This window comes from Phocoena sinus, chromosome X, assembly GCF_008692025.1.
Source record: "Phocoena sinus isolate mPhoSin1 chromosome X, mPhoSin1.pri, whole genome shotgun sequence".
Taxonomy (NCBI): Eukaryota; Metazoa; Chordata; class Mammalia; order Artiodactyla; family Phocoenidae; genus Phocoena; species Phocoena sinus.
The window spans coordinates 64,494,350-64,514,475 of record NC_045784.1 but is presented as its reverse complement, the minus strand read 5'-3'; the positions used below and the strand labels follow the sequence as shown (position 1 = coordinate 64,514,475).

General features: G+C 37.7%; 1 protein-coding gene across 1 annotated transcript in view; it reads left to right on the top strand.

Moving 5' to 3' along the window:
* The window catches only part of ABCB7 (ATP binding cassette subfamily B member 7), a 136,835-nt gene that overhangs the window by 102,901 nt on the left and 13,808 nt on the right, over positions 1-20,126 (top strand). The window contains exons 13-14 of the mRNA XM_032619708.1: positions 10,281-10,452; positions 13,162-13,265. Coding sequence (XP_032475599.1) covers positions 10,281-10,452; positions 13,162-13,265 — 276 coding nt within the window. The remainder of the gene's footprint in view (positions 1-10,280; positions 10,453-13,161; positions 13,266-20,126) is intronic.

The window sequence follows — 20,126 nt, the reverse complement described above, 5'->3', positions numbered from 1 at the left end:
AAGCTCTCCCAGAGATCTCCATCTCAGCGCCAGTACCCAGCTACACTCAATGACCAGCAAGATACATGCTGGATGCACTATGCCAAACAACTAGCAAGACAAGAACACAAGCCCACCCATTAACAGAGGTGCTGCGTAAAATCATAATAAGGTCACAGACACCCCAAAACACACCACCAGATGCAGACCTCCCCACCAGAAAGACAAAATCCAGCCTCATCCACCAGAACACAGGCACAAGTCCCCTCCACCAGGAAGCCTACACAACCCACTGAACCAACCTTAGCCACGAGGGGCAGATAGCAGAAAAACTGGGCACTACAGACTTGTAGCCTGCAAAAAGGAGACCCCAAACACAGTAAGTTAAGCAAAATGAGAAGACAAGCAAACGCACAGCAGATGAAGGAGTGAGGTAAAAACCCACCAGACCTAACAAATGAAGAGGAAATAGGCAGTCTACCTGAAAAAGAATTCAGAGTAATGATAGTAAAGATGATCCAAAATCTTGGAAATAGAATGGATAAAGTACCAGAACATTTAACAAGGACCTAGAAGAACTAAAGAGCAAACAACAATGATGAACAGCATAATAAATAAAATAAAAAATTCTCTAGAAGGAATCAATAGCAGGATAACTAAGGCAGAAGAATGGATAAGTGACCTGGAAGATAAAATAATGGAACTAACTACTGCAGAAGAAAATAAAGGTAAAGAATGAAAGGAATTGAGGACAGTCTCAGAGACCTCTTGGACAACATTAAATGCACTAACATTCGAATTATAGAGGTCCTAGAAGAAGAAGAGAAAAAGAAAGGGAGTGAGAAAATATTTGAAGAGATTATAGTTGAAAACTTCCCTAATATGGGAAAGGAAATGGTTAATCAAGTCCAGGAAGTGCAGAGACTACCATACAGGATAAATCCAAGGAGAAACACCAAGACACATATTAATCAAACTATCAAAAATTAAATACAAAGAAAAAAATATTAAAAGCAGCAAGGGATTAGCAATATATAACATACAAGGGAATCTTATATAGGTTAACAACTGATATTTCAGCAAAAAGTCTGCAAGCCAGAAGGGAGTGGCGGGACATATTTAAAGTGATGAAAGGGAAAAACCTACACCCAAGATTACTCTATCCAGGAAGAATCTCATTCAGATTCGACAGAGAAATTTAAACCTTTACAAGCAAGCAAAAGCTAAGAGAATTCAGGGCTTCCCTTGTGGTGCAGTGGTTGAGAGTCTCATGCCGATGCAGGGGACACGGGTTCATGTCCCAGTCTGGGAAGATCCCACATGCCGCGGAGCGGCTAGTCCCGTGAGCCATGGCCGCTGAGCCTGCGCGTCTGGAGCCTGTGCTCCACAGCGGGAGAGGCCACAACAGTGAGAGGTCCATGTACTGCAAAAAAAAAAAAAAAAAAAGCTAAAAGAATTCACCACCACCAAACCAGCTTTACAACAAATGCTAAAGGAACTTCTCTAGGCAGGAAACACAAGAGAAGGAAAAGATCTACAATAACAAACCCGAAACACTTAAGAAAATGGTAATAGAAACATACATATCAATAATTACCTTAAATGTAAGTGGATTAAATGCTCGAACCAACACACATAGACTGGCTGAATGGATACCAAAACAAGACCCATACATATGCTGTATACAAAAGGCCCACTTCAGACATAGGGACACCAAACAGACTGAAAGTGAGGACATGAAAAAAGATGTTCCATGCAAATGGAAATCAAAAAAAAAGCTGGAGTAGCAATTCTCATATCAGACAAAAGAGGCTTTAAGATAAACACTATTACAAGAGACAAAGAATGACCCTACATAATGATCAAGGGATCAATCCAAGAAGAAGATATAACAATTGTAAATATTTATGCACCCAACATAGGAGCACCTCAATACATAAGGCAAATGCTAACAGCCATAAAAGGGGAAATCAACAGTAACACACTCATAGTAGGGGACTTTAACACCACAGTATCACCAATGGAGAGATCATCCAAAATGAAAATATATAAGGAAACACAAGCTTTAAATGACACATTAAACAACATGGACTTAATTGATATTTATAGGACATTCCATCCATAAAAAACACAATACACTTTCTTCTCAAGTGCTCATGGAACATTCTCCTGGATAGATCATATATTGGGTGACAAGTCAAGCCTTGGTAAATTTCAGATATTTGAAATCGTATCAAGTGTCTTTTCCAACCACAGTTCTATGAGACTATATATCAATTACAGGAAAAAAATCTATAAAACATACAAACACATGGAGGCTAAGCAACATACCACTTAATAACCAAGAGATCACTGAAGAAATCAAACAGGAAATCAAAAAATACCTAGAATCAAATGACAATGAAAACACAGTGAACCAAAATCTGTGGGATACAGCAAAAGCACTTCTAAGAGAGAAGTTTATAGCAATGCAGTACTACCTTAAGAAACAAGAAACATCTGAAATAAACAACCTAACCTTACACATAAAGCAATTAGAGAAAGAAAAACAAAATAACCCAAAGGTAACAGAAGGAAGGAAATCATAAAGATCATATCAGAAATAAATGAAAAAGAAATGAAGAAAACAGTATCAAAGATCAATAAAACAGAAAGCTCTTTCTTTGAGAAGATAAACAAATTGATAAACCATTAACCAGACTGATCAAGAAAAAAGGGGGAAAACTCAATAGAATTAGACATGAAAAAGAAGTAACCACTGACACTGCAGAAACACAAAGGATCATGAGAGATTACTACAAGCAACTATATGCCAATAAAATGGACAATCTGCAAGAAATGAACAAATTCGTAGAAAAGCACAACCTTCCTATACTGAACCAGGAGGGAATAGAAAATATACACAGACCAATCACAAGCACTGAAATTGAAGCTGTGATTTAAAAATCTTACAACAAACGAAAGTCCAGGACCAGATGGCTTCACAGGCGAATTGTATCAAACATTTAGAGAAGAGCTAACAGCTCTCCTTCTCTAACTGTTCCAAAGTATAGCAGAGGGAGGAACACTCCAAAACTCATTCTATGAGGCCACCATCACCCTGATACCAAAACCAGACAAGGATGTCACAAAGAAAGAAAACTACAGGCCAATATCACTGATGAACATAGATGCAAAAATCCTCAGCAGAATACTAGGAACATAATCCAACAGCACATTAAAAGGATCACACACCATGATCAAGTGGGGTTTTTTCCAGGAATGCAAGGATTCTTCAATATACGCAAATCAATCAATGTGATACATCATATTAATAAAGTGAAGAATAAAAACCATATGATCATGTCAATAGATGCAGAAAAAGCTTTTGACAAAATTCAGCACCCATTAATGATAAAAAACCCTCCAGAAAGTAGGCATAGGGGGAACTTTTCTCAACTTAATAAAGGCCATATATGACAAACCCACAGGCAACATTGTCCACAATGGTGAAAAACTGAAACCATTTTCACTAAGATCAGGAACAAGACAAGGTTGCCCGACCTCACCACTATTATTGAACATTTTTTTGGAAGTTTTAGCCACAGAAATCAGAGAAGAAAATGAAATACAAGGAATCCAAATCGGAAAAGAAGAAGTAAAGCTGTCACTGTTTGCAGATCACAAGATACTATGCATAGAGAAGCCTAAAGATGCTACCAGAAAACTACTAGTCCTAATCACTGAGTTTGGTAAAGTATCAGGATACAAAATTAATGCATTCCTATACACTAATGATGAAAAAATCTGAAAGAGAAATTAAGGAAGCACTGCCATTTATCATTGCAACAAAAAGGATGAAATACCTAGGAATAAACCTACCTAATGAGACAGAAGATCTGTACGCAGAAAATTATAAGACCCTGATGAAAGAAATTAAAGATGATACAAACAGTTGGAGAGATATACCATGTTCTTGGATTGGAAGAATCAACATTGTGAACATGACTGTACTCCCCAAAACAATCTATGTATTCGAATGCAATCCCAGTCAAACTGCCACTGGCGTTTTTCACAGAACTAGAACAAAAAATTTCACAATTTTTATGGAAACACTAAAGACCCCGAATAGCCAAAACATTCTTGAAAAAGAACAAAAGAGCTGGAGGAATCAGGCTCCCAGACGTCAGACTATACTACAAAGCTACAGTAATCAAGACAGTATGGTACTCGCATAGAAACAGAAATATAAGTCAATGGAACAGGATAGAAAGCCCAGAGATAAACCCATGCACATATGGTCACCTTATCTTTGATAAAGGAGGCAAGAATATGCAGTGGAGAAAAAGCCTCTTCAGTAAGTGGTGCTGGGAAAACTGGAGAGCTACATGTAAAAGAATGAAATTATAACACTCCCTAACACCGTACACAAAACTGAACTCAAAATGAATTAAAGACCTAGATGTGAGGCCAGACACTATAAAACTCTTAGAGAAAAACATAGGCAGAACACTCTATGACATAAATCACAGCAAGATCCTTTTTCACCCACCTCCTAGAGAAATGGACATAAAAACAAAAATAAACAAATGGGACCTAATGAAACTTCAAAGCTTTTGCACAGCAAAGGAAACCATAAATAAGACCAAAAGACAACCCTCAGAATGGGAGAAAATATTTGCAAATGAAGCAACTGAGAAAGGATTAATCTCCAAAATTTACAACTAGCTCATGAAGCTCAATATCAAAAAAACAAACAACCCAATCCAAAAATGGGCAGAAGACCTAAGTAGACATTGCACCATAGAAGATGCACAGATTGCCTGCAAATATATGAAAGGATGCTCAACATCACTAATCATTAGCGAAATGTAAATGAAAACTACAATGAGGTATCACCTCACACCAGTCAGAATGGCCATCATGAAAAAATCTACAAACAATTAATGCTGGAGAGGGTGTGGAGAAAAGGGAACCCTCTTGTGCTGTTGGTGGGAATGTAAATTGATACAGCCAGTATGGAGAACAGTATGGAGTTTCATTAAAAAACTAAAAATAGAATTATCATATGACCCAGCAATCCCATTACTGGGCATATACTGTGAGAAAACCATAATTGAAAAAGAGTCATGTACCACAATGTTTATTTGTGCTCTATTTACAATAGGCAGGACCTGGAAGCAACCCAAGTGTCCATCGACAGATGAATGAATAAAGAAGATGTGGCACATATATACAATGGCATATTACTCAACCATGAAAAGAAATGAAATTGAGTTATTTTTAGTGAGGTGAATGGTCCTAGAGTCTGCAACACCGTGAAGTAAGTTAGAAAGAGAAAAACAAATATCATGTGCTAACACCCATATATGGAATCTTGAAAAAATGGGTGTGAAGAACATAGGGACAGGATGGGAATAAATACGCAGACCTACTAGAGTATGGACTTGAGGGCACGGGGATGGGGAAGGCTAAGCTCGGAGAAAGTGAGGAATGGCATGGATATATATACACTACCAAATTTAAAATTAATAGGTAGTGGAAAGCAGCCACACAGCACAGGGAGAGGGACTCGGTGCTCTGTGACCACCTAGAGGGGTGGGATAGGGAGGGTGGGGGGAGGGAGATGCAAAAGGGAAGAGATATGGGGATATATATGCATAGCTGTTTTACTTTGTTATAAAGAAGAAACTAACACCATTGTAAAGCAATTATACTCCAATAAAGATATTTTTAAAATATAAAATCCATTTTGTCTGATACGACAGTTGCTACTCCAGCTTTCTTTTGATTTCCATTTACGTGGAATATCTTTCTCCATCCCCTCACTTTCAGTCTATGTGTCTGTATGTCTGAAGTGGTTCCCTTGTAGACAGCATATATACTGGTCTTATTTTTGTATTTATTTAGTCAGTCTGTGTCTTTTGGTTGGTGCATCTAATCCATTTACATTTAAGGTAATTATCGATATGTATGTTTCTATTACCATTTTCTTAATTGTTTCGGGTTTGTTTTTGTAGGTCTTTTCCTTCTCTTGTGTTTCCTGCCTGGAGAAGTTCCTTTAGCATTTGTTTTAAAGCTGGTTTGGTGGTTCTGCATTCTCTTAGCTTTTGCTTCTGTGAATGTTGTAATTTCTCCTTCAAATCTGAATGAGATCCTTGCTGGGTAGAGTAATCTTGGTTGTAGGTTTTTCCCTTTCATGACTTTTAAATATGTCCCGCCAGTCCTTTCTGACTTGCAGAGTTTCTGCTGAAAGATCAGCTACTAACCTTATGGGGATTCCCTTGTATGTTATTTGTTGCTTTTCCCTTGTTGCTTTTAATAGTTTTTCTTTGTATTTAATTTTTGATAGTGTGATTAATATGTGTCTTGGCGTGTTTCTCCTTGGATTTATGCTGTGTGGGACTCTGTGCAATTCCTGGACTTGATTGACTACTTCCTTTCCCATATTTCGGAAGTTTTCAACTGTAATCTCTTCAAATATTTTCTCAGTCCCTATTTTTTTTCTCTTCTTCTGGGATCCATATAATTCTAATGTTCGTGCATTCATTGTTGTCCCAGAGGTCTCTGAGACTGTCCTTAATTCTTTTCATTCTTTTTTCTTTATTCTGCTCTGTGGTAGTTATTTCCACTATTTTATCTTCCAGGTCACTTATCTGTTCTTCTGCCTCAGTTATTCTGCTATTGATTCCTTCTGGAGAATTTTTTATTTCATTTATTGTGTTGTTCACCATTGTTTTTTGCTCTTTAGTTCTTTTAGGTACTTGTTAAACGTTTCTTGTATTTTCTCCATTCTATTTCCAAGTTTTTTGATTATCTTTACCATCATTACTCTGAATTATTTTTCAGATAGAGAGCCTATTTCCTATTCATTTGTTTGGCCTCTTGGGTTTTTACCTTGCTCCTTCATCTGCTGTGTATTTCTCTGTCTTCTCATTTCCTTAACTTACTGTGTTTGGCATCTCCTTTTTGCAGGCTGCAGGTTTGTAGTTCCCGTTGTTTTTGTTGTCTGCCCCCATTGGTTGGTTCAGTGGGTTGTGTAGGCTTCCTGGTGGAAGGGACTGTTGCCTGTGTTCTGGTGGATGAGGCTGTATCTTTCTGGTGGGAAGGACGGCATCCAGTGGTGTGTTTTGGGGGTCTTTAAACTTATTTTGATTTTAGGAAGCCTCTGTGCTAATGGATGGGGTTGTGTTCCTGTCTTGCTAGTTGATTGGCCTAGGGTGTCCAGCACTGTAGCTTGCTGCTCGTTGAATGGAGCTGGGTCTTAGAGTTGAGATGGAGATCTCTGTGAGAGCTTTTGCGGTTTGATAGTACGTGGAGCTGGGAGGTCTCTGGTGGACCAATGTCCTGAACTTGGCTCTCCCACCTCAGAGGGTCAGGCCTGACACCCAGATGGAGCATGAAGACCCTGTCAGCTGCACAGCTCAGAAGAAAAGGGAGGGGAAAAAAAGAAACAGAAATAAAATAAAATAAACTTATTAAAATAAAAAATTTCATAAAGTATTAAAAATAAAGAAATAAAAAAGTAATAAAAAGAAAGAAAGAAGAGAGCAACTAAACCAAAAAACAAATCCACCAGTGATAACAAGTGCTAAAAACTATACTAAAAACAAAACAAAACAAGAAAAACGGGCAGGCAGAACCCTAGAACAAATTGTAAAAGGCAAGCTGTCCAGACCAGATCACACAAAGAAGCATACACATACACAGCCATAAAAAGAGGAAAAGGAAAAAAAAAAAAATATATATATATATATATTTAAAAAAGGAAGACAGCAACCGAATCAATAAACTCTACCAATGATAGTAAGCTCTAAAAACTAAACTAAGATAAAGATAAAACCAGATAGAAATTAGATGCAGAAAGCAAACCCCAGTCTACAGTTGCGCTCAACGTTCACCACTTCAGTTTTGGGATGATTCATTATTTAGGTATTCCACAGATGCAGTGTACATCAAGTTGATTGTGGAGATTTAATCTGCTACTCCTGAGGCTGCTGGTAGAAATTTCCCTGTCTCTTCTTTGTTCGCACAGCTCCTGACACTCATCTTTGGATTTGACCCTTCCTGTGCATGTAGGTTGCCTGAGGGCATCTGTTCCCCGCCCAGACAGGATGGGGTTAAAGTAGTAGCATGATAGGGGGTTCTGGTTCACTCAGGCTGGGGCGAGGGAGGGGTACGCCATGAGTGGTGATTCTGCAGCGGCAGAGGCCAGCGTGTCATTGCAACAGCCTGAGGCGTGCCGTGTGTTCTCCTGGGTAAATTGTCCCTGGATCTCGGGACCCTGGCAGTGGTGGGCTGCACGAGCTCCTGGGAAGTGTGGATAGTGACCTGTGCTTGCACACAGGCTTCTTGGTGGCTGCAGCAGCAACCTTAGCATCTCATGCCCGTCTCTGGGGTCTGTGCTGATAGCCAAGGCTCGTGCCCATCTCTGGAGCTTGTTTAGGCGGTGCTCTGAATCCCCTCTCCTCACGCACCCTGAAACAATGGTCTCTTGCCTCTTAGGCAGTTCCAGACTTTTTCCCGGACTCCCTCCTGGCTAGCTATGGCACACTAGCCCCCTTCAGGCTGTGTTCACACAGACAACCCCCGTCCTCTCCCTGGGATCTGACCTCTGAAGCCCGAGCCTCAGCTCCCAGCCCCCACCGCTCCGGTGGGTGAGCAGACAAGCCTCTCAGGCTGGTGAGTGCTGGTTGACACCGATCCTCTGTGCCGGAATCTCTCCGCTTTGCCCTCTGCATTCCAGTTGATGCGCTCTCCTCCATGGCTCCAAAGCTTCCCTCCCCCTCCCAACCCCTGTCTCTGCCAGTGAAGGGGTTTCCTAGTGTGTGGAAACATTTCCTCCTTCACCTTTCCCTCCCAGAGGTGCAGGCCCCATCCCTATTCTTTTGTCTCTGTTTTTTCTTTTTCCCTACCCAGGTACGTGGGGAGTTTCTTGCCTTTTGGGAAGTGTGAGATCTTCTCCCTGCGTTCAGTACGTGTTGTGTAGGAGTTGTTCCACATGTAGATGTATTTTTGATGTATTTGTGGGGCGAAGGTGATCTCCACATCTCATTCCTCTGCTGTCTTCTCAATGCCCCATATTTTGTATTGTCAACATTTCCAGTTAGCATTTGTTTGTTAACTTCTTTTCTAAATGTAAAATATTTTTAAATAAGTATTTTCTGAAGTTCTACTTAAAGTTTAAGTAGAACTTTAAACTCATTAGTTTTAACTACCATCTCAGTACAAGAAAATTTTATATTAGTAATAGTTATAAAAATTATTAAAGTGATTTGAAATAGTATCTGTAACTCTGGGTCTGATTATGATGTTAAAGAAGATCTTAATTAATTGAGGGTACTGGTTAATGTCAATGAATGGGATCATTTTATTTCATCTTACTGTTACCTTCCAACTGTTGGATACTGAAAGAAAAGTAGGAGGTGGATGCTCATTTTAAATAATTTAGCTTTAGTGTGCCATGTCAGAATAAGTTGAAATATCAAATGAATGCTTGCAGTGAACTTTCTCAAAAATCTATAGTGATAAATTCTTTGTTGTCTGTGTTTTAAGTCCAATTTAAAAGCTTCTGAGAAACATATAAAAACATATTCGGCTTCATTAGTAATTAGGGAAATACTAATTTAAACAAAAAGCACATTTTACCCTTAAAAGTAGCAACAACTAAAACTTATTAATATCCAGCATTGTTGAGGATATGGAGACCTGGCACCCTGGTACACTGTTGGTTGGTGTATATGCTGTTGGAGCGTTTTTGGAAGACAGTTGGGCAATTTCTATCAAAGGATAAACATATGCTTACCTTTTAACTCATCAGTGTGCTTCTAGGAATCCTTCTTACAGAAATGCATGGGTTTACATAAGTCACATATACAATGATATTTTATTTCAACATTGTTTATAGTAGCAAAAGTTTTAATATCCATCAGTAGAGGAATGGATAAGATAAATATGATATATTCTTAGTATCACACAACTGTTGAAAATAATGAGGTAGGTTTCTGTTACTGACATGAACAATTTCCAGGTTGTGTTAAGTGAAAAAAGCAACTTACAAACGAATATGTATAGTATGGCCCCACTTCTGTTGGAAAAAAAAGTGTTTGTTTAGGCACATAAATGCGTCAGAAAAAGTCTAGGATAATAACGCAACAAATTGTTCATGGTGATTAGCTCTGGGAAAGGAAATGGAGCAGGCATGAGGGGGTGATAAAAGGAGTTACAATGTTTTACTTTTTATGCCTTTATGTCTTTACTATTCTTTGAATTGTTAAATATGAACATGCATGTCTATGTGTGTATATATAAATCTGCTCCAGGATGCTGTCCTCTTCCATAATACCATTTACTACAACCTCTTATATGGAAACATCAATGCTTCACCAGAGGAAGTGTATGCAGTGGCAAAATTAGCTGGACTACATGATGCAATTCTTCGAATGCCACATGGATATGACACCCAAGTAGGGGAACGAGGACTCAAGCTTTCAGGTAATCAAAGATTTTAGACCTGGCCCCCACTTATATACTCCCTTCACACTTTAATTTGTCAGGGCCATTTACTAGAAAATGTAATGACAGAGTACAAACATAGTGCTCATCCAGTCTCTTTTGACAAATTCCCGTTTCCTGCCTGTCACTGTAAACAATTCAGCTTGCTAGAAGTAATTGTTCTCAAATCATGCAAGTCTCTTTCTTTCACTTGAAGCTGCAAACACTGTAAGTGCTTAATAGTAAGTTACTGATACATGTTGAGATCAGTGTTAACTTATTATCTATAATCTTAATATTAAAAGCCAAGGTCATTATTCACATGGGAAAGAAGTAAGAGTAGGGACAAGAAATTTGATAGTAAATAGTGTATCTCCTCATAATTTCCTAGATCATTATGGGATGTTTTCAATACTTTAGACCTCCTTATACTTATACTTCCTTAGAGCCAACTTCATTTTCATGTCTTTGTTGGTTCAGTGGCCAAGTAAATTTTAGGGCTTGCACATTTTAACTTAAGTGTTTAATTATGAGATGATTACTATGTTTAATAATGGATCATCCTAAAATGACTGAATTTTTTTGAGGATCCATAAAAATGTTTCTTTGCCCTAAATTATTTGAATTCTAAAAGTATAATGATATCTAATACCTGAAAGTATTAATGTAACTCATAAACATACTGCATCCTTTACATTTACTCTTCATTCTAGTTTAGTTTGGATACGAAATGTCTAGATTAGGGATGAGGGTAAGGAAAAAGAGAATGAAGAATACTCCACATGAATTTTAATGAATCCCTGTTCCTCTTCATTGTAAGCTGGCTTCAGTTATTCACATTGATTAGGTACAAGCTGTGTGCAAGCAGCTGTGCTAAATGATTTGAGAGTTAAAAAGATGAAGCATCAAGGGACCTACTCTCAAGGAATTTACAGTCTATTAGAAAGGTTTGATCTAGGTTTAGAAAATACTAAGCAAAGATTATTTTCAAGTTTAGGTGGTTTGTAGTAGCTATTTAGTCATTACCTGATAGTATAAGATGCCTGCTTCATTCCAGTCCACCTTTATACTTTACCATTGCTCTTCATAGGACTTTGCAATTAACTAGCCCACACCCCAGATTATTTATCCGTTGGGCTAATTCTAGAGATACCCAATTTGTCACGTAATAGACTAGCCCTCTCAAACATGACTTTGCTTCAGTTAGCTATGCTGCATCCCATTTTTCAATCATTTTGTTCCTCTCTGCATGCCTTTGGGGGTAGGAATGTTTAACAAAATTTTATTCTTATCTAATACCCATTGCCTTACAACCAGGCCTCTCCAAATGAGCAATATATTATTTAGCACCTATGCAAATAATTTTGGTAGAGAACAAAGAAATGTTTCTTTTCCAAATTCTATTGAATAGAATTGAAACTGGGTTGGTTTCCACTTGAAATTTGGGAAACGTGTAAACTAGTTCTTCCTCTGAGTATCTAGTTCTTTTAGGAGCTTTCTGCTGCTGAGTTGCTAGGTGGGTAAGCAGATTGTTCTGGCATACTGCCTGTCTTGACAGGAGAATTTTGAACTTACAAAATGAGGAAGAGTGTGGATCGTATGAATATACATGTATTCACTAATATTAGACATAAGGAGCCCCTCTTACAGGTTGAAGATAATAATTGAAGAACAGATAAAAGTGAAATAATACTTGTGTACCAGATAATCAACAGGTAGAGCTTGTTTTCTGAAGAGGTTACTGATGCTAAAAAGTACAGGTTTTTTCAGACATTGAAAAATTAATGGATAATGAACAAGAAAAGAAGCCAAAAGGGACATATTCAGCAAAGCACCATCTTTTGTACTTCCAACCATAGTTTTATGTAAGATTGATGGCCTTAGACCTGCAGGAGTCCCAGTGGAGAAAGAAAGATTCCTTTCTTTTCTCTAGAATAAATTTAAGAGTAATTATGCGTTTGTACATTATGAAAGGAAGAGCATTGGACTGGGAATAGTCAGGGGTAATTAGTCGGTTCTAGCAGATTTTGCTAGAACTTGCCTGTGACTTTGAGCAAATTACTTAACCTTTCTGGGCTTCTGTTTCCTTTCTGTTTTAAAATTCTGCTATGCTAGAGTCCTATAGCAAATAACTAAGGTGAAATAAGAGGTCCTAGTTTGTAGCCTTAACTTTGAAGAGTGCTGTGAAAATAATAGCTTTCTGTCAAAAAAAAAAAGTCTTTAAGAATACTGGCTGAATGGTACTTTTTTATGTTAAGAAATAAATTTAGATATTCATAGTTTCATGTCTTCAAGTTTTCAGGCTTCAGATATTGAATTTGGTTTTGGCTTTGTTGATTCTCTAATATTGAAATTTTTCTATCTGAGGTTGCTCTTCATTGGGAAGTAATATAAAGTACATATAAAGTAACATGTCATGAGCATATTTCTGGTGAGGGAGGTTAATTCTGGAATCAAAGTTGTCACCTCCCCTCCTTGTTCTTTTCGCCTGCCATGAAGTCAGAATTCAGAATCACATTTATGTTCCAGGGAATGTAGTTTGTCAAAGGATATTATATATGAACATAAACTCTTATAGCTGAGTAAAATGATCAGTAATCAGTAAAGATAAATATTGAAGGTATTATTTGGTAGTTGTAATTAATGGAAATACTAGAAATATAAAATATGTATGTTATGCTCTCTTAAACTAAAAATTTTCTTTACTAGGAGGAGAAAAGCAAAGAGTAGCAATTGCAAGAGCCATTTTGAAGGACCCCCCAGTCATTCTCTATGATGAAGCTACTTCATCATTAGATTCAATTACTGAAGAGGTAAATGATCGTGAAAGCATAAAACTCTTTAATTCAAATTGCTTAACTTTTTTCCTTAGAAGTTTCAGTAAAATAGCTGCATTCTTTCATATTTTGAATGAGCTTCAATAGAAGGTTCTGTAGAGCCAAATACCTAGCCCTTTTCCCCAATGTAGGAAGTGTTGATAGTAAGAATGCCAGGTTGCATTATATTATCACACTGTTAAGTCCATTTGCAAATATATCTCTTTTTGAAACTGTGTGTGACACGTTATGCTCTTGTTGTATTACCTTTTCATCTTGCAGAGCTGTGGGAATCAACTAACCTGCTGACAAAGGAAGGTTTTAGTCTTTCTGCTTTTTGCCACTTAACATTCATTAAAATAGGTCTTATAAATGATTGTGACACGGTACTCACCAGAAAGCCTTTCACTTATCATGGAGCAACTCACTAAGATGCAAATTAGGCACACACAGCCTGCGGTTCTGGTATCAGTGTATATTCATTTCATAACAAGTATTGTGAAGCACCAAGATGTTGTGACACTGATGTCATGGTACTACCCAGCAACTACATTAAACATCATAACATCTTTGTATTAAATACCAAACTCTTAACAGCAATCATAATTTCATGAATGAATCCCCTTAATCTAAAACTGAAGATAGACTGATGTAATTTGTCAGTTGCCTCCATTCACCTACGTTTTACTTGAATATATAGTAAAACCCTATTGTTGAAGGATAGGCCTAATTTCAGCTTTAGAGCATATATGACATATATTTGCATATGGAGTTAAGTTTCAGGGCACATTACTTGATCTGCCATATGTTTAAAACAGCTTAATTTCTAAGTCAGTTGTTTAGCATGAGGATTTGTTATATTTATTTAGAAAATTTTTATTTTATTTATTTTTCATGAAAAGGCATTTTATTTTAAATATAGCACTGTGTACATGTCAATCCCGAACTCCCAATCTATCCCTCCCCGCACCCTGCCCCCATGATAACCATAAGTTCATTCTCTAAGTCTGTGAGTCCATTTCTGTCTCGTAAACAAGTTCATTTGCATCATTTTTTTTATATTCCACATATAAGCAATATCATATATTTGTCTTTTTCTGTCTGACTTAACTTTACTTAGTGTGAAGTATAATCTCCAAGTCCATCCATGCTGCTGCAAATGGCATTATTTCAGTCTTTTTAATGGCTGAGTAATATTGCATTGGATATATATACCACATCTTCTTTATCCATTCATCTGTTGATGGACACTTAGGTTGCTTTCATGTTTTGGCTATTGTAAACAGTACAGCAGTGAACAGTGAGGTGCATGTATCATTTCAAATTATGGTTTTCTCCAGATATATGCCCAAGAGTGGGATTGCTGAATCATAGGGTAGCTCTATTTTTAGTATTTTAAGGAACCTCCATACTGTTCTCCATAGTGGCCATACTATTTTACATTCCCACCAACAGTGTAAGAGGGTTCCCTTTTCTCCACACCCTATCTAGCATTTATTGTTTGCAGATTTTTTGATGATGGCCATTCTGACTGGTATGAGGTGATATCTCATTGTAGTTTTGATTTGCACTTCTCTAATAATTAGCGATGTTGAGCATCTTTTCATGGGCCTCCTGGCCATCTGTATGTCTTTGGAGAAATGTCTCTTTAGGTCCTCTGCCCATTTTTTGATTAGGTTGTTTGTTTTTTCAATATTGAGCTGCATGAGCTGTTTGTAAAGTTTGGAGACTAATACCTTGTTTGCAAATATTTTCTCCCAGTCTGTGGGTTGTCTTTTCAGTTTGTTTATGGCTTCCTTTGCTGTGCAAAAGCTTTTGAGTTTTATTAGGTCCCACTTGTTTATTTTTGTTTTTATTTCCGTTACCCTGTGAGACAGATTGAAAAAGATATTGCTGTGATTTTTGTCAAAGGGTGTTCTGCCTATGTTTTCCTCTAAGCGTTTTATAGTATCCGGTCTTACATTTAGGTCTTTAATCCATTTTGAGTTTATTTTTATGCATGGTATTAAAGAATATTCTAATCTCAGTTTTTTACATGTAGCTGTCCAGTTTTCCTAGCACTATTTATTGAAGAGACTGTCTTTCCTCCATTTTATAGTCTTGCCTCCTTTGTGGTAGATTAATTGGCCATAGGTGCATGGGTTTATTTCTGGGCTTTCTATCCTTTTGATCTATATTTCTGTTTTTGTGCCAGTACCATACTGTTTTGATGAGTGTAGATTTGTAGTATAGTCTGAAGTCAGGGAGCCTTGATTCCTCTAGCTCCATTTTTCTTTCTTAAGTTTGCTGTAGATATTTAGGGTCTTTTGTGGCACTGTACAAATTTTAAGATTTTTTTGTTGTAGTTCTGTGAAAATGCCATTGATAATTAGATAGGCATTGCATCAAAGCTGTAGATTACCTTGGGTAATATAGTCATTTTGACAATATTGATTCTTCCAATCCAAGAGCATGCTGCACCTAAGAAGTTCGCATGCCACAACTAAAGATCCCACATGCTGTAACGAAGGTCCCACTTGCTGCAACTAAGTCCTGGTGCAATAAGGCTGCACCAGGACTTAGTTGCAGCAAGTGGGACCTTCGTTACAGCATGTGGGATCTTTAGTTGTGGCATGCGAACTTCTTAGGTGCAGCATGCAGACTCTTAGTTATGGCATGCAGGATCTAGTTCCCGACCACGGATCGAGCCTAGGCCCCCTGCATTGGGAGCATGGAGTGTTACCCACTGGACCACCAGAGAAGTCCCAACATGGTAGATCTTTCCATGTGTGTCATCTTTGATTTCTTTCACTAGCATCTTATAGTTTTCAGAGTACAGGTCTTTTGCCTCCTTAGGTAGGTATATCCCTAGGTATTTTATTCTTGTTGATGTGATGGTAAATGGAATTGTTTCTTTAATTTCTCTTTCTGATCTTTCATTGTTGGTGTATAGAAATGCAACAGATTTCTGTGTATTAATTTTGTATCCTGCAGCTTTACCAAATTCATTGATGAGCTCTAGTTGTTTTCTGGTAGCATCTTTAGGATTTTCTACATATAGTATCATGTCATCTGCAAACACTGACAGTTTTACTTCTTCTTTTCCAATTTGGATTCCTTTTATTCCTTTTTCTTCTCTGCTGTGGCTAGGACTTCCGAAACTATGTTGAATAAAAGCGGTGAGAGTGGGCATCCTTACCTTGTTCCAGATCTTAAAGGAAATGCTTTCAGCTTTTTGCCATTGAGTATGATGTTAGCTGTAGTTTTGTCATATATAGCCTTTATTATGTTGAGGTAGGTTCCCTCTGTGCCCACTTTCTGGAGAGTTTTTACCATAAATGGGTGCTAAGTTTTGTCAAAACCTTTTTCTCTATTGAGATGATCATTTGGTTTTTATTCTTCATTTTGTTGATGTGGTGTATCACACTGATTGATTTGCAGATATTGAAAAATCCTTGCATCCCTGGGATAAATCCCACTTGATCATGGTGTATGATACTTTTAATGTATTGTTGGATTCAGTTTGATAGTATTTTGTTGAGGATTTTTGCGTCTCTGTTCATTAGTGATATTGGCCTGTAATTTTCTTTTTTCGTGGTATGTCTGTCTGGTTTTTGTATAACGGTGATGATGGCCTCATAGAATGCATTTGGGAGTGTTCCTTCCTCTGCTGTTTTTTGGAATAGTTTCAGAAGAATTGTTGTTAACTCTTCTAAATGTTTGATAGCATTTGCCTGTGAAGACATCAGGTCCTGGACTTCTGTTTGTTGGGAGTTTTTTAATCACATTTTCAATTTCAGTACTTGTGATTCGTCTGTTTATAGTTTCTATTTCTTCCTTGTTCAGTCTTGGGAGATTGTACCTTTCTAAGAATTGTCCATTTCTTCCAAGTTGTACATTTTATTGGCATATAGTTGATTGTAGTAGTCTCTTATGGTCCTTTGGATTTCTGTGGTGTCCATTATAACTTCTCCTTTTTCATTTCTAATTTTATTGATTTCAGCCCTCTCCCTTTTTTTCATGATGAGCCTGGGTAAAGGTTTGTCAATTTTGTTTATCTTTTCAAAGAACCAGCTTTTAGTTTCATTGATCTTTTCTGTTGTTTCCTTCATTTCTATTTCATTTATTTTTGCTCTTATCTTTGATTTCTTTCTTTTGCTAACTTTGGGTTTTGTTTGTTCTCCTTTCTCTAGTTGCTTTAGGTGTACATTTAGGTTGTTTATTTGTGATTTTTCTTGTTTCCTGAGGTAAGATTGTATTGTTATAAACTTCCTTCTTCGAACTGTTTTTACTGTGTCCCATAGGTTTGGGATCTTTGGGCTTTTGTTTTCATTTGTTTCTAGGTATTTTTTGATTTCTTCAGTGATCCATTGGTTGTTTAGTAGCATATTTTTTAGCCTCCACATGTTTATAATTTTTACTTATTTTTCTTGTAGTTGATTTCTAATCTCATAGCGTGTAGTCAGAAAAGACACTTGATATGATTTCAGTTTTCTTAAATTTACCGAGGCTCACTTTGTGGCCCAGCTTGTGATCAATCCTGGAAAATGTTCCATGTGCACATGACAAAAACGTGTATTCTGCTGCTTTTGGATGGAATTCTCTATAAGTATCAGTTAAGTCCATCTGGTCTAATGTGTCATTTAAGGCCTGTGTCTCCTTGTTGATTTTCTGTCTGGATGATCTGTCCACTGATGAAAATGGTGTGTTAAAGTCCCCCATTATTGTGTTACTATTGATTTCTCCCTTCATGGCTGTTAGTATTTGCCTTATACATTGAGGTGCTCCTATGTTGGGTGCATATATATTTACAATTGTTATATCTTCTTCTTGGATTAATCTCTTAATCATTATGTAGTGTCCTTCCCTGTCTCCTGTAACAGTCTTCATTTTAAAGTCTACTTTGTCTGATATGAGTATTGCTACCACAGCTTTCTTTTGATTTCCATTTGTATGGAATACCTTTTTCCATCCCATCACTTTCAGTCTGTGTGTGTCCCTAGATCTGAAATGGGTCTCTTATAGACAGCATATATAGGGGTCTTGTTTCTGTATCCATTCAGCCAGTCTGTCTTTTGGTTGGAGCACTTAATCCATTTATGTTTAAGGTAATTATCGATATGTATGTTCTTATTACCCTTTTGTTAATTGTTTTGGATTTGTTTCTTTAGGTCTTTTTTCTCCCCTTCCTCTTTTGTTCTCTTGTTAATTGATGACTAACTTTAGTGTTGTATTTGGATTCCTTTTTCTTTTTTGTGTGTGTATCTATTGTAGATTTGTGGCTTGCAGTTACCATAAGGTTTTGATATGGTAGTCTGTATATAAGCAAGGTTGTTTTAAGTTGCTGGTCTTTTAATTTCAAATGCATTTTCAATACCCTGCATTTGTTCTCTCCTCACTAACTGCTGATTTTGATATATTTGTGTACAGATGATTTCCTTGCTTTACACTATGTTTGCCTTTACCAGTGAGCTTTTCCATTCATAATTTTCCTGTTTCTAGTTGTGGCCTTTTCTTTTCCACTTAGAGAACAATCTTTAGCATTTGTTTTAAGGCTGGTCTGGTAGTGCTGAATTCTCTTAGCCTTTACTTGTCTGTAAAGCTTTAGATTCTCCATCAAATCTGAATGTGAGCCTTGCTGGGTAGACTCTTCTTGTTTGTAGATTTTTCCCTTTCATTACTTTAAATATATTGTACCACTCGCTTCTGGCCTACAGAGTTTCTGTTGAGAAATCCGCTGATCACCTTATGGGATATGGGAGTTCCTGTGTATGTTTTTGTTGCTTTTCCCTTGTTGCTTTAATAATTTTTCTTTATCTTTAATTTTGTCAAGTTGAGTACTATTTTGTCTTGGTGTGTTCCTCCTTGGGTTTATCCTACCTGGGGGTCTCTGCACGTCCTGGGCTTGAGTGACTGTTTCCTTTCCCATGTTAGGGAAGTTTTCAGCTATTATCTCTTCAAATACTTTCTCAGGTCCTTTCTCTCTTCTCCTTCTGGGACCCCTATAATATGAATGTTGGTGCTTTTAATGTTGTCCCAGAGGTCTCTAAGACTGTCTTCATTTCTTTTCATTCTTTTTTCTTTATTATTTTCCATGGCAGTGATTTCCAACAGTCTGTCTTCCAGGTCAGTTATCCATTCTTGTGCCTCAGTTATTATGCTACTGATTCCTTCTTGTGTATTTTTCATTTTCAGTTATTGTGTTGTTCATCTCTGTTTGTTTGTTCTTTAGTTCTTCTAGGTCTTTGTTATACATTTCTTGCATTCTCAATCCTTGCCTCCATTCTTGTTCCAAGGTCTTGAATCATCTTCACTATCATTATTCTGAATTCTTTTTCTGGTAGATTGCCTGTCTCCACTTAATTTAGTTGTTCTTCTGGGGTTTTATCTTTTTCCTTCATCTGGGACATATTCCTCTGCCATCTCATTTTGTCTAATTTTCTGTGATTTCAGTTTACATTCCGTAGGCTGCTGGATTGTAGTTCTTGCTTCTGCTGTCTGTCCTCTAGTGGATGAGGCTGTCTAAGGGGCTTGTGCATGCTTCCTGATGGGAGGAGCTGGTCCCTACCTACTGGGTGGAGCTGGGTCTTGTTCCTCTGGTAGGCAGGGCTGTGCTCAGGAAGATTTTTAGCAGCTTGTCTGCTGATGACTGAAGCTGTGTTCCCACCCTGTTGGTTGCATGGCCTGAGGTGTTCCAGCACTGGTGCCTACAGGCTGTAGGGTGGGGCTAATGGCAGCCTCCGGGAGGGCTCACACCAATGAGTACTCCACAGATCTGCTGCTGCCAGTGTCCTTATCCCCACAGTGAGCCACTGCCACCCCACACCTCTGCAGGAGACCCTCCATTACTAACACGTAGTTTGGGCCCCGTCTCTTATG